At 37.2% G+C, this 12211-nt stretch overlaps 1 protein-coding gene across 1 annotated transcript; it reads right to left on the bottom strand.

Annotated features, from left to right (window-relative positions):
* Positions 1 to 1883: 1883 nt before the first annotated feature.
* Positions 1884 to 4155, bottom strand: LOC128205164 (uncharacterized). The gene is made up of 4 exons (XM_052906625.1): positions 3871 to 4155; positions 3183 to 3617; positions 2789 to 2946; positions 1884 to 2651 (listed from the first exon to the last, which is right to left on the bottom strand). The coding sequence occupies exons 1-4, from the start codon at positions 3986 to 3988 to the stop codon at positions 2613 to 2615; spliced, it is 750 nt and encodes a 249-aa protein (XP_052762585.1). The 5' UTR covers positions 3989 to 4155; the 3' UTR covers positions 1884 to 2612.
* Positions 4156 to 12211: the final 8056 nt, after the last annotated feature.

Genomic DNA, 12211 nt, shown 5'->3' with positions numbered 1-12211 from the left:
GTAATGAAAGCCATATGATCTATGAATAACAGCAATATAACAATGGTGTAATGGAAGCCATATGATCTATGAATAACAGCAATTTTACAATGGAGTAATGAAAGCCATATGGTCTATGAATAACAGCAATATAACAGTGGAGTAACGAAAGCCATATGATCTATGAATAACAGCAATATAACAGTGGAGTAACGAAAGCCATATGATCTATGAATAACAGCAATATAACAGTAGAGTAATGAAAGCCATATGATCTATGAATAACAGCAATATAACAATGGAGTAATGAAAGCCATATGGTCTATGAATAACAGCAATATAACAATGGTGTAATGGAAGCCATATGATCTATGAATAACAGCAATTTTACAATGGAGTAATGAAAGCCATATGATCTATGAATAACAGCAATTTTACAATGGTGTAATGGAAGCCATATGATCTATGAATAACAGCAATATAACAGTGGAGTAACGAAAGCCATATGATCTATGAATAACAGCAATATAACAATGGTGTTCTGAAAGCCATATGATCTATGAATAACAGCAATATAACAGTGGAGTAATGAAAGCCATATGATCTATGAATAACAGCAATATAACAATGGTGTTCTGAAAGCCATATGATCTATAAATAACAGCAATATAACAGTAGAGTAATGAAAGCCATATGGTCAATGAATAACAGCAATATAACAATGGAGTAATGAAAGCCATATGATCTATGAATAACAGCAATATAACAATGGTGTAATGGAAGCCATATGATCTATGAATAACAGCAATATAACAATGGTGTAATGGAAGCCATATGGTCTATGAATAACAGCAATATAACAATGGTGTAATGGAAGCCATATGGTCTATGAATAACAGCAATATAACAATGGTGTAATGGAAGCCATATGATCTATGAATAACAGCAATATAACAATGGAGTAATGAAAGCCATATGATCTATGAATAACAGCAATTTTACAATGGAGTAATGAAAGCCATATGGTCTATGAATAACAGCAATATAACAATGGTGTAATGACAGCCATATGGTCTATGAATAACAGCAATATAACAATGGTGTAATGAAAGCCATATGATCTATGAATAACAGCAATATAACAATGGTGTAATGAAAGCCATATGATCTATGAATAACAGCAATATAACAATGGAGTAATGAAAGCCATATGGTCTATGAATAACAGCAATATAACAATGGTGTAATGAAAGCCATATGGTTTATGAATGCCCGATGAGGAATATGAACACATTCGTTGGTTTGTACAATGATACATTGGGTGTTTTAAATTAATTGGAATACATTATGTTTATCTAGCTATTGAGCACATAAGGAGTGATATATTAACTAGAATACAACAAGTGTGTCTAGCTTTTGATAACAAAACAGTTTTATATTAACTAGAATACATCATGTGTGTCTAGCTATTGAGCACAAAACAGTTTAATATTAACTAGAATATATCATGTGTGTCTAGCTATTGAGCACAAAACAGTTTTATATTAACTAGAATACAACATGTGTGTCTAGCTATTGAACACAAAACAGTTTTATATTAACTAGAATACATCATGTGTGTCTAGCTATTGAGCACAAAACAGTTTAATATTAACTAGAATATATCATGTGTGTCTAGCTATTGAGCACAAAACAGTTTTATATTAACTAGAATACAACATGTGTGTCTAGCTATTGAACACAAAACAGTTTTATATTAACTAGAATACATCACGTGTGTCTAGCTATTGAGCACAAAACAGTTTTATATTAACTAGAATACATCATGTGTGTCTAGCTATTGAGCACAAAACAGTTTTATATTAACTAGAATACATCATGTGTGTCTAGCTATTGAGCACAAAACAGTTTTATATTAACTAGAATACATCATGTGTGTCTAGCTATTGAGCACAAAACAGTTTTATATTAACTAGAATACAACATGTGTGTCTAGCTATTGAGCACAAAAGCATTTTTTAAAATAATCAGAATAAACATGCTTTGGCTAAATATTGGACACATAAGCAGTTATAGGAGAATTATCATAAAACATATTTCCTTAGCTACTGACCAAAAGTTACACAAAAACAATAACAAAGTACTATACATGTACATGGCATCACAACACCAGTAAGTGAGCAATATGGAAAGGTTTTAATACAATAAGAAATATTCGTGATTTTGCACGTGTCGAATGACTCGTGAATACAATGCTTGAATAACAGCTGTACACAAAAATATAGTCATAAAACGAAATCAAAGTCAATGTTTATTTCAGAAACTAGTTTGAAAGACCAAGACCTACTAATTTAAAAGTATACGAATATATTAATGCATTTAAAAAAATAAAAATCAAAACGTGTAACAAAATGACGATTTAATCACACAACCTCTGGACGTTATATTATAAACGGAAGTCGTCTATTGGTGGTAGTTTCAGTTGTTTGTCGTCGTCCTAGTTATCTTGAGACGCACCGTTTTTGCTGGAGACTGCTCCTCGTTCAGTGCGGACGGAGTGAAATGGACGTAAGTATTTGTTGCACAGTGGTGGCGACTGTTTCTGCTCTAACAGGGTATTCAATGTGTTACCATCAAATAGGTTTTGTATCGCCAAATCTCATCTGGGTTACCTATAAAATTATATCAGAAACTCAATAATCTGGACTCAGTTTCTGCGAGGTAAACAACGTTAATCAGTCATATAACCAACGTTTTTAAATATAATGAATTTTCTCGATTTATTGAAAAGGTGCGTTATATCACTCACCTTTTCCCCCCTGATCACTTCGTTCTCTTTTCTACGATATTCATCAGCAGATAAACCGTCTTGTTGGAACTGTTCTGCCGCTACAAACGCTTCATCGTTTAGCCCACTCCCGTACTGTGCCAAACCGGACCGGTCCGAATTAGTTGAAACGTTATCGTCTACAATATTGAAACAGAACGGGAAGTGTTTTAAACCTTCAATTGTGAGTCAGTGATAATGGGACTAGTGTCAAGATTATAAAGAAAATGATTGAAATTTACAAATATGAAACATTTATGAGATATATAGATGCTAGAAATAACTAAACAAGATATGAAGTTTTGGAAGTAATGTAAAAATAATGCTAAAAAGGTCATATTTTAGTTTTTCATGAAGAACAATATGGATTACGTACTGTTGACATCACCCGATGGCGTGTCTGGAATGAGACTATCTTGGACATCGAGTCTGTCATTCGTTTCTCGGTTACTACCCGGAAGTAATGGTTCAGTGGCAGAGGGATCCCAGGCTGGGTTCCCGGCATCAATCGCCACTTGACCTGGATGGCCAGGTACGAACTGGGGAGTTTCGTTGTGCACATATACGTTGCAAGGACGCTTTTGACCAGTTTCCTCGTCTGTGGAATTCTTAGTGGATTTCCTTTTGCGTTTAACGTTAGCCAAGCAAAACATTATTGAAATTATTCCAAATAGAATTACTGATGCCATAATAATTAGGATAATGAATTCGAGCTTTACTGAAGGGGGTATACTTTCATTTTCAGCTTCTGCGGACGTTGTGGAAAATGCCGTCAAGATTCTAGTTGAGGCTGTCGTACTGTGGACATAATCTGAAATATATAGTGAGGCGGACATGTATACACTGGAATCCCATTATAAAGTAACGAGCTTCTGTTTTATCTTCCACATGTGTGTATTGACTATTGTTAGTTTTATAAAGAATACATAAATCTTTCTTTTTCGTCAATATCGGCGTTATAATCATTGTAACCTTTAATTCATTTTAGTTCAGAGTTAAAACAATCAAACAAAGGTATTATACTTAGATTATTTAAAATAATCAAATAAAACACAACAACACACCTTTACAATAAAAGCGACAAGCTTTATCATCCATGTTCGGAAGTTCACATATAGTCCAACAGTTCTTCAGTTGTCCATTGCCTACGTCTTGGAAAACGTCCCTTCCAATCACGCTCATTTTAGATTGATACGCTGTCTTGTCAGTATTTACTACGAATATTAAGTTAAATATTAAATATTTGCTATAGTAGTATAGTATCAATGCTTAATGAAACTTTTAGCTTTCAGTATAACTTGTTTTGTTTTTAATCTGTCTGAAGAGACTACCGCTTTTAACGGACTGAAAAGTTGAGTGAATACTCGTCTGCAATAAGAGTGTGTATGCATGGAAAACAACGCAATTTATACTTTTGAAACTGTTTTATTTATATCCTTAAAAAATAATTAATGGAATCCCATTCAAGGATTCCCACATATGACTTTATACGAATGCGAATTTTGGCGCTACCGTTATCAGCTCCTGGACTAGATGCATTCACTGATAATACTTAACACAGCCATAGTTTTGCAACAAATTATTGCAAGTTTTAATGTTCACTCTCAATGTAATGAAAAAACGTTAAAACAATCTAATCAAACGTATAGTTTGATTTACATGACAACATCATGGTTTCTCATGTTGTAAACCTACATCGACTTGCTATAATACCAAAGCAAGTATACATTCTAATTGCTACTAAAGTACCATCTCGAGGGAAGCGAATATGATGAATCAATATCGAGAACATGGTTGTTATGAAGGATACTGTGTTTAATTTAAAAGAGGTACAGAAAACACGTCGTCTCTACCTTATGAGACGATAGTTGATCACTGTAAATATTTAAGCACTCACCAGTCATTTAAAATGTGTGCGTTTTCAGCTATTACATACACTCTTATTATCAATATTAAATATTTTCCATTAATGCATTTTAAGTAAGTATTTTATCACTTAAAATTTATGTTTGGTATACATGTGTATATATTGATTTTAAATAAGAGTGGCACTTTAAAGCGCCCCTGTAAATAACGCAAAGGCCAATACATGCGGAATAAGGGAGTGGATGGTCTATAACGCGCCACTAAGAAGCGACGTGCTTCTAAAGCATTCCGTGTCAGGGAGGTAACGGCCACTGACGCGACACTGTAAAATAATTAAAGGGACAAACACATCATTGAAAGGGAAGCGACATACCTAAAACGTGCCGAAGTAAGGGAATCCAAGGTTACGAATTTGTCACTGTAAGTGAAGCGAAGACCACATATGTATCACTGTAAGGAAGCAATTTGGCGACTAACCCACCCCATAAAGGCAAGCGTAGGCAAATAACCCCCACTGTAACGGCAGGAGGCCACGAGCACGTCACAGTGCGGACAGCTCAAGGTCACAAACGCACCACATGCCAGCTTATGCCACTATTTAAAGCACCACAGTTAGGATGGGTCACTAAAGTACCGTAAGGAAAGGGTCACTTAAACACCACATTAGGGGAAGTGAAGGTCACCTAAAACACCACAGTAAGGATGGGTCACTAAAGTATCGTAAGGAAAGGGTCACTTAAACACCACATTAGGGGAAGAAGTGAAGGTCACCTAAAGCACCGTAAGGAAAGGGTCACTTAAACACCACATTAGGGGAAGTGAAGGTCACCTAAAGCACCGTAAGGAAAGGGTCACTTAAACACCACATTAGGGGAAGTGAAGGTCACCTAAAGTACCGTAAGGAAAGGGTCACTTCAACACCACATTAGGGGAAGTGAAGGTCACCTAAAGCACCACAGTAAGAAAGGGCCACTAAAGTACCGTAATGAAAGGGTCACTTAAACACCACATTAAGGGAAGTGAAGGTCACCTAAAGCACTACAGTAAGAAAGGGCCACTAAAGTACCGTAATGAAAGGGTCACTTAAACACCACATTAAGGGAAGTGAAGGTCACCTAAAGCACCACAGTAAGAAAGGGCCACTAAAGTACCGTAATGAAAGGGTCACTTAAACACCACATTAAGGGAAGTGAAGGTCACCTAAAGCACCACAGTAAGAAAGGGCCACTAAAGTACCGTAATGAAAGGGTCACTTAAACACCACATTAAGGAAAGTGAAGGTCACCTAAAGCACCGTAAGGAAAGGGTCACTTAAACACCACATTAGGGGAAGTGAAGGTCACCTAAAGCACCACAGTAAGAAAGGGCCACTAAAGTACCGTAATGAAAGGGTCACTTAAACACCACATTAAGGGAAGTGAAGGTCACCTAAAGCACCGTAAGGAAAGGGTCACTTAAACACCACATTAGGGAAGTGAAGGTCACCTAAAGGCCCACAGTAAGAAAGGGTCACTTAAACACCACATTAAGGGAAGTGAAGGTCACCTAAAGCACCGTAAGGAAAGGGTCACTTAAACACCACATTAGGGGAAGTGAAGGTCACCTAAAGCACCGTAAGGAAAGGGTCACTTAAACACCACATTAGGGGAAGTGAAGGTCACCTAGAGCACCGTAAGGAAAGGGTCACTTAAACACCACATTAGGGGAAGTGAAGGTCACCTAAAGCACCGTAAGGAAAGGGTCACTTAAACACTACATTAGGGGAAGTGAAGGTCACCTAAAGCACCACAGTAAGAAAGGGCCACTAAAACACCACATTAAGGAAAGTGAAGGTCACCTAAAGCACCGTAAGGAAAGGGTCACTTAAACACCACATTAGGGGAAGTGAAGGTCACCTAAAGCACCGTAAGGAAAGGGTCACTTAAACACCACATTAGGGGAAGTGAAGGTCACCTAAAGCACCACAGTAAGAAAGGGCCACTAAAACACCACATTAGAGCAAGTGAAGGTCACCTTAAGCACCACAGTAAGAAAGGGCCACTAAAACACCACATTAAGGAAAGTGAAGGTCACCTAAAGCACCACAGTAAGAAAGGGCCACTAAAACACCACATTAGGGGAAGTGAAGGTCACCTAAAGCACCACAGTAAGAAAGGGCCACGAAGGTACTGTAATGAAAGGGTCACTTAAACACCACATTAGAGCAAGTGAAGGTCACCTTAAGCACCACAGTAAGAAAGGGCCACTAAAACAACACATTAAGGAAAGTGAAGGTCACCTAAAGCACCGTAAGGAAAGGGTCACTTAAACACCACATTAGGGAAAGTGAAGGTCACCTAAAGCACCACAGTAAGAAAGGGCCACTAAAACACCACATTAAGGGAAAGACAAGGCCACAAAACACAACAGAAATGGATGTAAAGGCCACAAAAGAATCACTGTTGTGGAAGTTAAGGCCATTAAAGAATCACCGCAAGGGAGGGAATGCTACTAAAGCACTACTGTAATTGAAGTCAATGTCACCTCAAGATCTACAGTAATGGATATAAAGGCCACTAAAGAACTACTGTAAGTGAAGGGAAGGCCACTAAAGCACCACATTATGGCCCCAAATCAATTAAAGATCGATCAACATTAGAATAATGTAGTGAGCTCCTCGTCCTTAAGTAAGTCTCTATTGATATCTTATAAGGGGTCGATTCAAAGACGTTAGTGAGTCTCTAGTGATTATTATAAGGGGTCGATTCAAAGACGTTAGTGGGTCTCTAGTGATTTCTTATAAGGGGTCGATTCAAAGACGTTAGTGAGTCTCTAGTGATTTCTTGTAAGGGGTCTATTCAAAGACGTTAGTGGGTCTCTAGTGATTTCTTATAAGGGGTCGATTCAAAGACGTTAGTGGGTCTCTAGTGATTTCTTATAAGGGGTCGATTCAAAGACGTTAGTGAGTCTCTAGTGATTTCTTATAAGGGGTCGATTCAAAGACGTTAGTGGGTCTCTAGTGATTTCTTATAAGGGGTCGATTCAAAGACGTTAGTGGGTCTCTAGTGATTTCTTATAAGGGGTCGATTCAAAGACGTTAGTGAGTCTCTAGTGATTTCTTATAAGGGGTCGATTCAAAGACGTTAGTGGGTCTCTAGTGATTTCTTATAAGGGGTCGATTCAAAGACGTTAGTGAGTCTCTAGTGATTTCTTATAAGGGGTCGATTCAAAGACGTTAGTGAGTCTCTAGTGATTTCTTATAAGGGGTCGATTCAAAGACGTTAGTGAGTCTCTAGTGATTTCTTATAAGGGGTCGATTCAAAGACGTTAGTGGGTCTCTAGTGATTTATTTTAAGGGGTCGATTCAAAGACGTTAGTGGGTCTCTAGTGATTTCTTATAAGGGGTCGATTCAAAGACGTTAGTGGGCCTCTAGTTTTCTATTCAGTATAGGCAGATCGATTTAGATGAGATGATCCAGATTTGAAATGCTAGTGAGTTTCTAGTGTTTCATTGATGAGTAGATCCAGATTAAAAGACCCCAGAGAGCCTCTATTGTTTTATTGTTGAGTAGATCCAGATTTAAAGACGCTTGTGAGTCTCTAGTGTTTTATTGATGAGTAGATCCTGATTTAAAATGCTAGTGAGTGTCTAGTGTCTTATTGATGAGTAGGTCCAGATTTGAAATGCTAGTGAGTCTCTAGTGTCTTATTGATGAGTAGATCCCGATTTGAAATGCTAGTGAGTCTCTAGTGTCTTATTGATGAATAGGTCCAGATTTAAAGACGCTTGTGAGTCTCTAGTGTTTTATTGATGAGCAGATCCCGATTTGAAATGCTAGTGAGTCTCTAGTGTTGTATTGATGAGTAGATCCAGATTTTAAATGCTAGTGAGTCTATATTGCTTATTGATGAGTAGATCCATATTCGAAATGCTAGTGAGTCTCTAGTGTTTTATTGATGAGTAGATCCAGATTTTAAATGCTAGTGAGTCTCTATTACTTATTGATGAGTAGATCCAGATTTGAAATGCTAGTGAGTCTCTATTACTTATTGATGAGTAGATCCATATTTGAAATGCTAGTGAGTCTCTATTACTTATTGATGAGTAGATCCATCTTTGAAAAGCTAGTGAGTCTTTAGTGTTTTATTGATGAGTAGATCCAGATTTTAGATGCTAGTAAGTCCCTATTGCATATTGATGAGTAGATCCAGATTTGAAATGCTAGTGAGTCTATATTGCTTATTGATGAGTAGATCCAGATTTGAAATGCTAGTGAGTATCTAGTGTTTTATTGATGAGTAGATCCAGATTTTAAATGCTAGTGAGTCTATATTGCTTATTGATGAGTAGATCCAGATTTGAAATGCTAGTGAGTCTCTATTACTTATTGATGAGTAGATCCAGATTTGAAATGCTAGTGAGTCTCTATTACTTATTGATGAGTAGATCCATATTTGAAATGCTAGTGAGTCTCTTGAGTTTTATTGATGAGTAGATCCAGATTTTAGATGCTAGTGAGTCCCTATTGCTAATTGATGAGTAGATCCAGATTTGAAATGCTAGTGAGTCTCTAGTGTTTTATTGATGAGTAGATCCAGATTTTAAATGCTAGTGAGTCTCTATTACTTATTGATGAGTAGATCCAGATTTGAAATGCTAGTGAGTCTCTTGTGTTTTATTGATGAGTAGATCCAGATTTTAGATGCTAGTGAGTCCCTATTGCTTATTGATGAGAAGATCCAGATTTGAAATGCTAGTCAGTCTCTAGTGTCTTATTGATGAGAAGATCCAGATTTGAAATGCTAGTGAGTCTCTTGTGTTTTATTGATGAGTAGATCCAGACTTTAGATGCTAGTGAGTCCCTATTGCTTATTGATGAGAAGATCCAGATTTGAAATGCTAGTGAGTCTCTAGTGTTTTATTGATGAGAAGATCCAGATTTGAAATGCTAGTGAGTCTCTTGTGTTTTATTGATGAGAAGATCCAGATTTTAGATGCTAGTGAGTCCCTATTGTTTATTGATGAGAAGATCCAGATTTGAAATGCTAGTGAGTCTCTTGTGTTTTATTGATGAGAAGATCCAGATTTGAAATGCTAGTCAGTCTCTAGTGTCTTATTGATGAGAAGATCCAGATTTGAAATGCTAGTCAGTCTCTAGTGTCTTATTGATGAGAAGATCCAGTGAGTCTCTAGATGGTAAATCCGTTAAAATAACATAGTGAGCCTCCGGTGTGTTATTGACGTGTAGATCCTTATTCTGTGTCAGTAAGGAGCATCTAGTATTCCATTGATGTTGCGGTCTGCATTTTGCAAACACTAAGACGTGACAAAGCAATGCATTATTAAAATCAAAGTGAAAGTATTAAAGACAACGGGTTAATGTCAACTGCCCCTTTAAATCACACTTACATTTGTTTCCGAAATCAGCTTATTATATCTTTGCCTAACCAGTTGAAGAAGTCCAAGTGCTAATGTTTTAAACACGATATATCTCGTCCTCAGAGTAGCTTAATGGATTCAATACGGGACACAGAGTAACTTAACGGATTCAAAACTGACCACTAAGTAGCTTTATGGATTCAATACGGACCACATAGTAGCTATATGGATTTAACACGGGCCACAAACTAACTGAATGGATTCAACGAGGGCCACAGACTAGCTTAATGGATTCAATACCGGCCACATAGTAGCTATATGGATTTAATACGTGCCACAAACAAGCTGAATGGGTTCAATGTGGGCCACAGACTAGCTTAATGGATTCAATACAGGCCACAGACTAGCTTGATGGATTCAATACAGGTCACATAGTAGCTTAATGGACTCAATACGGGCCACATAGAAGCTATATGGATTCAATGCGAGCCACAGACTAGCTTAATATATTTAATAGGGTTCACGACTAGCTTAATGGATTCAATACGGGCCACAGAGTAACTTAACATATTTAATAGGGTTCACGACTAGCTAAATGGATTCAATACGGGCCAAAGAGTAGCTTAATGGATTCAATACGGGCCACAGAATAGCTTAATGGATTCAATGCGGGCCACAGCTTAGCTTTATGGATTCAATACGGGCCACAAACTAGCTTAATGGATTCAATATGGGATGGATTCAATGAGGGCCACAGAGTACCTCAATGGATTCATTATGGGCAACAGAGTAGCTTAATGGATTCAATACGGGAAACAGAGTAGCTCAATGGATTCATTACGGGCCATAGAGTAGCTTAATGGATTCAATACGGGCCACAGACTAGCTATATAGATTCAATACGGGCCACAGAGTAGCTTAATGGATTCAATACGGGCCACAGACTAGCTATATAGATTCAATACGGGCCACAGAGTAGCTTAATGGATTCAATGCGGGCCACAGCGTAGCTTAATGGATTCAATACGGGCCATAAACTAGTTAAATGGATTCAATATGGGATGAATTCAATGCGGGCCACAGCGTAGCTTAATGGATTCAATACGGGCCATAAACTAGTTAAATGGATTCAATATGGGATGGATTCAATGCGGGCCACAGAGTAGCTCAATGGATTCATTACGGGCCACAGAGTAGCATAATGGATTCAATACGGGACACAGAGTAGCTCAGTGGATTCATTACGGGCCTCAGACTAGTTTTATGGATTCAATACCGGCCACAATCTAGCTTAATGGAATTAATACGGGCCACAAACTAGTTAAATGGATTCAATACGAGCCACAGTTACTTAATGGATTCAATACGGGCCACAGAGTAGCTTAATGGATTCAATACAGACCACAGAGTAGCTCAATTGATTCATTACGGGCCACAGACTAGCTTAATTGATTAAAAAACCGGCCACAAACTAGCTTAATGGTTTCAGTGTTGTTAGGGTCCTTACCACTTTCAGATTATTACCATGTACTATTTCTTCTTTCCGTTGTGTATACTATTGAAACAAAGAGTCATCTGCTTAAGGGGTGTCATTCAAGACAAAGAAATTCTTCTTTTTTAAGCATTTTAATATTTTTATATGCTGGTCAAAAAACTGAACCAGGTTAAATCACCTTTCGCAAGTGTACAATTTTATAGACATATAAAATTCAAAGCATACACTGAGGGCATAACATTAACCTGGCAAAAACATGACAACTTCCAATCAAATAAACACATATGATGACATTTAAATGTAGTCATGTAATGAATGGACATAATAACCATGAAATGGACATACATGTAGTACCCATAAAATGGTCATGATACCCATGAAAAAAGTAGCCAGAAAATGGACATAGTAGCCAGGAAATGGACATGATACTCAGGACATCGACATAGAAGCCATGAAAAAGACACACATGAATATAAATGAAGAGCATTTACAGTTGTTGTGGGCACTACTTTCAAAACATTACTAGCTTGTTTATTATTTGTTTAAAGGAAAAACAAAGACAGCAACTACTAATATGGTCATAATTCAAATGAAATGTTTATTTCCCTCAAAACTCTAAGATTGCAATCTATTTTAATTATTATTATCAAGCTAACAGTTAGTGCCAAAATTACAATCAAGATGG

The sequence above is a fragment of the Mya arenaria genome, chromosome 10, assembly GCF_026914265.1.
Source record: "Mya arenaria isolate MELC-2E11 chromosome 10, ASM2691426v1".
NCBI classification, from domain to species: domain Eukaryota; kingdom Metazoa; phylum Mollusca; class Bivalvia; order Myida; family Myidae; genus Mya; species Mya arenaria.
The sequence above is the reverse complement of the archived record's forward strand: the minus strand, read 5'-3'. Positions and strand labels throughout refer to the sequence as shown.